The 3,339-nt window shown below is 35.6% G+C and overlaps 1 protein-coding gene across 2 annotated transcripts; it reads left to right on the forward strand.

The window, feature by feature from the left end:
• The first annotated feature begins 269 nt into the window (after nt 1-269).
• LOC111408101 lies at nt 270-2,741 on the forward strand. Of its 2 annotated transcripts, none has more exons than XM_023037885.1 (4): nt 270-449; nt 1,267-1,483; nt 1,602-1,665; nt 1,992-2,741. In XM_023037885.1, exons 2-4 carry the CDS (start codon nt 1,320-1,322, stop codon nt 2,292-2,294), a joined length of 531 nt encoding a protein of 176 aa, XP_022893653.1. In that variant the 5' UTR covers nt 270-449; nt 1,267-1,319; the 3' UTR covers nt 2,295-2,741. The 2 variants fall into 2 exon arrangements, with proteins under 2 accessions (XP_022893653.1, XP_022893654.1); XM_023037886.1 differs by having other exon boundaries at nt 273-449; nt 1,341-1,483.
• Nucleotides 2,742-3,339: the final 598 nt, after the last annotated feature.

Here is a 3,339-nt window from a genome sequence, read left to right on the forward strand (position 1 = left end):
TCTTTTAAAAATGATAAACAAACGGGACCAAATAATTTTTTCTTACACCGACCCTTAGAAAAATTCTCATACGCTCCTCCGATTACTTTAATAATAATTATACTAATAATGATTTCTTTTCTGCAGCCTTGTATCAGTTGCTGTCTCCCACGCACATTTACTACTAATCCTTTATTTATTTAATCACTTAATTATTATTTAAAATTTTTTGATTTCTGATTTTTCTTTTCCTTCTCGAAATTTTCATGAATATAAATTCCATATAGCGCCATTTATCGACCTTTTTTTCTCGTGCCCAAGGCGTCATCGTTTTCTCTGTCACCTGTATTTGTTATCTCCATTTCTCTCCACTCCTCTTTCTTCTTTATTTATTTAATTTTTTTCTTCTCTTTTAATTTGAAATCCTCTCTGTTAGAGGAGCCACATACAATTTTGTACAGCTCTTTCAGGTAATTGAACCCTCTCTCTCTCCTTCTTCTAGTGGAAAAGTAGGTGGTCTAGTTCTTGTTTCTGATTTTTTTTTATTTTTTTATTTTTTTTATGTTTTGTGAAAAATCTAGATGAAATTTTGCTTCAATTCATTTTATTTCAGTTCTGGTGTTGAGAAATCTTGATTCTGTGTGTGTGTGTGTGTATTATTATTATTATTATTTTTTTTTTTTGGAAGAAAGATGAGTTCTTGGTGAACAAGGATTAACAATTTTGAGTTTTTTTAGCAAGTGATCTGTTCAAGCTAATTTTCCCCTTTAAAGAGCTGAAGTTCATATGGAAAATTAAAAATTTATGTACAGATCCGTTTAAATATTAGATCAGTTTGCAATTCACAAAAGGTAGCTGAAAATTGCCAATTGTTCTCTTAATTTTCAAGAAAAGATTCAGTTTCTCTACATATTAAATCTATAGTCGCAAGATTTTGTTTGATCTGTTACACCTCAAGCACAAGGAGAATAATTATGTAATTTAAATGAAAAGCAAAAGTTTCGATTTTTACAACAGATCTGTATAGCGTTCTTCTCAATTAATTTTATATTATATTGGTTATCAAATTTTTATCTTTGTCTATAAGAACAAGTCCAAAATCTCCGCCGGCTAAGTTTCTGGGGTTTTATCTTGTGCCAAGTTAGCTGGATTTTAGCCTAAACACAAAAGTGAAAAGAAATTTTTTTTCCTAGTATTGTGTGTTTCATTTATATGATATTTATTTTATTCCCATATCCAATTTCTTTGCTGTTTAAAAGTTCCATCTTTTGATAAATAAATATGCAGGTGTGTTATTTATATATTTAAAAGATCTTGAAGTTAAAAAAATAATAACAAAAATGAATCACTGTACTATTCAGAAGAACGCTTTTGCTGCCTGTGAAGAGATGAAGGGCAAGAAAGAGGCGGTGGTTTGCCCCAAGCCCCGTCGTGTCTGCCTGATCCAAGCTGCCACCGCCTTTTGTGACCCTTCTTCTGCCAGATCCCTGAGATATCATTCCAAGTAAATTTTGTTACTTTGATGCCCCCTTTTATGATCTCTACAAATCTTGATTTATTTATTAGTCTATGCAGTTTAGATTTGTTTATTAACTTGTGGTTTTTTTGCATCTGTCTAACAGCCATCAACTGGAGTCTTGTGATGCAAAAGCTGGAAATGAACTGCTGGATATCATCTTTGCAAAGGTTTGTTTTCTATTTCTCTAAACTGATACAAAAAATTTTCGCTTTGATATGTGGATCAGATGTACACTCCAATCTGTTTTGAGTTTGTAAAAATCCTAGTACTTTGCTTTATGTAGAACAATTTGTTATGTGAGTAATGTCTTACATTAAAATGAAGGTCTGATCTGGCTTGCAAAATCCATCACATAAAGAGAGTAAAACTAAACAGATTCCGAGTTAGAAATACTGAATAAGCAGTAAATTTTGATTTATTTGTGAAATGATTTATACCTTGACATCTTGATTTTGATTGTGAGATCTTATGTTAGTTTTGTTCTTATTTGCAGGGTGGTTTTGGTGCTGATCAATCTGTTGCACAGGTAGCCTCGTCGCCCCCATTTTTTTCTGGGTCACCGCCGAGCAGAGTATCTAACCCACTAATTCAAGATGCTCGATTTGGGGATCAGAAGGTCACTCCGGTTTCACCCCGAGCAATCCCAAACCCATCTGGGCTGGCACCGTCCCCATCCTCCACCCGTAAAGGGGGTTGTGTTCGGGCTAATTTTGGTAACAGTCCAGCTGTGAGGATCGAGGGTTTTGACTGCCTCGACAGGGATAGGCGCAACTGCAGCATCCCTGCCCTGGCTTAGAGAAATCCCTCGGAAACTAGTACATACAAAGGACTGCTGAAGTTGAGAAAGATGGCCGAGGATTCAATTCTTTTAGCAGATGAGTTTTGAACATTTTGATCAACTGAGCGGGTAATAGGGATCATTGATCATTTTGTCTAGTGTAAATATATTCCATAGTGTCTGTAAGCGAAGCAATGTGTCTATGTAATTATATGAGTTATGAAAGTTATTGACCAAAATAATTTAGAGTGTGAAGCTAACCCTCTTTGTAACGGTGTAAGTAAGAGATGAAATGAGGGGATGCTTCTGGTATTTTGCTTTTGTGCTGAGGTTAGTTTGAAATTTCATCAGGCTGTTTTCTGAGGAGAATTTGTAAAGAAGTTATGGTTGGTTGGGTATATTATCATCTTTTGTAGTCAAATATCCGTGTAAATATTAAATGTCGGTACAACTTTCTACTGTGTAGTATTCTTGTTACATAAATGGAATGGTTTGTTAATTTCTTGTGTAGCCTTCTCAGCTGGTATCGGTGGTAATAATAACTGTACCTTGTTCGTCATGTGAAAACCACAAGAAAGGCGAGCCTTTATATGTTTTCTTGAACTTGCGTGTGAAGTAATTTTCTTGATGGTTATGGAAATTGTGCGCTCGTGTAAGAGAACATGCACGTGTAATGTGCGAATGGGGCAGAGGATATGAGACATCATCTAGTTTTTCAGGTTACGATGTGTTGCCAAGGTTGCTAAGTTTGGGGTGATGATTCACCGTGATGGTCCATTAGGTGATGTAATGGCTGGTTCATAGCCGGAAACCTAGGTGTAATTGTTTTCTTGCCAATTTACCAATGCTGTAGGCGAATGGTGGAATTCGGTAGAGTACTAACGACCATGTGTCATGGTCGATATGGCAATGAAAGGTGTTAGCAAGTGGCTAAGCATTTCGAATGGCAATTTGTATAGGAAAGGGGAAACCTTGAAATTTGAAACTAAAGAACGTATCTTGGCGCTGATATTAATTTAGAACACTGACGCTTGTGTTGATAGCTGCAGCCGCATTCAAATCA

The sequence above is a fragment of the Olea europaea genome, chromosome 13, assembly GCF_002742605.1.
Source record: "Olea europaea var. sylvestris chromosome 13, O_europaea_v1, whole genome shotgun sequence".
Lineage (NCBI taxonomy): Eukaryota > Viridiplantae > Streptophyta > Magnoliopsida > Lamiales > Oleaceae > Olea > Olea europaea.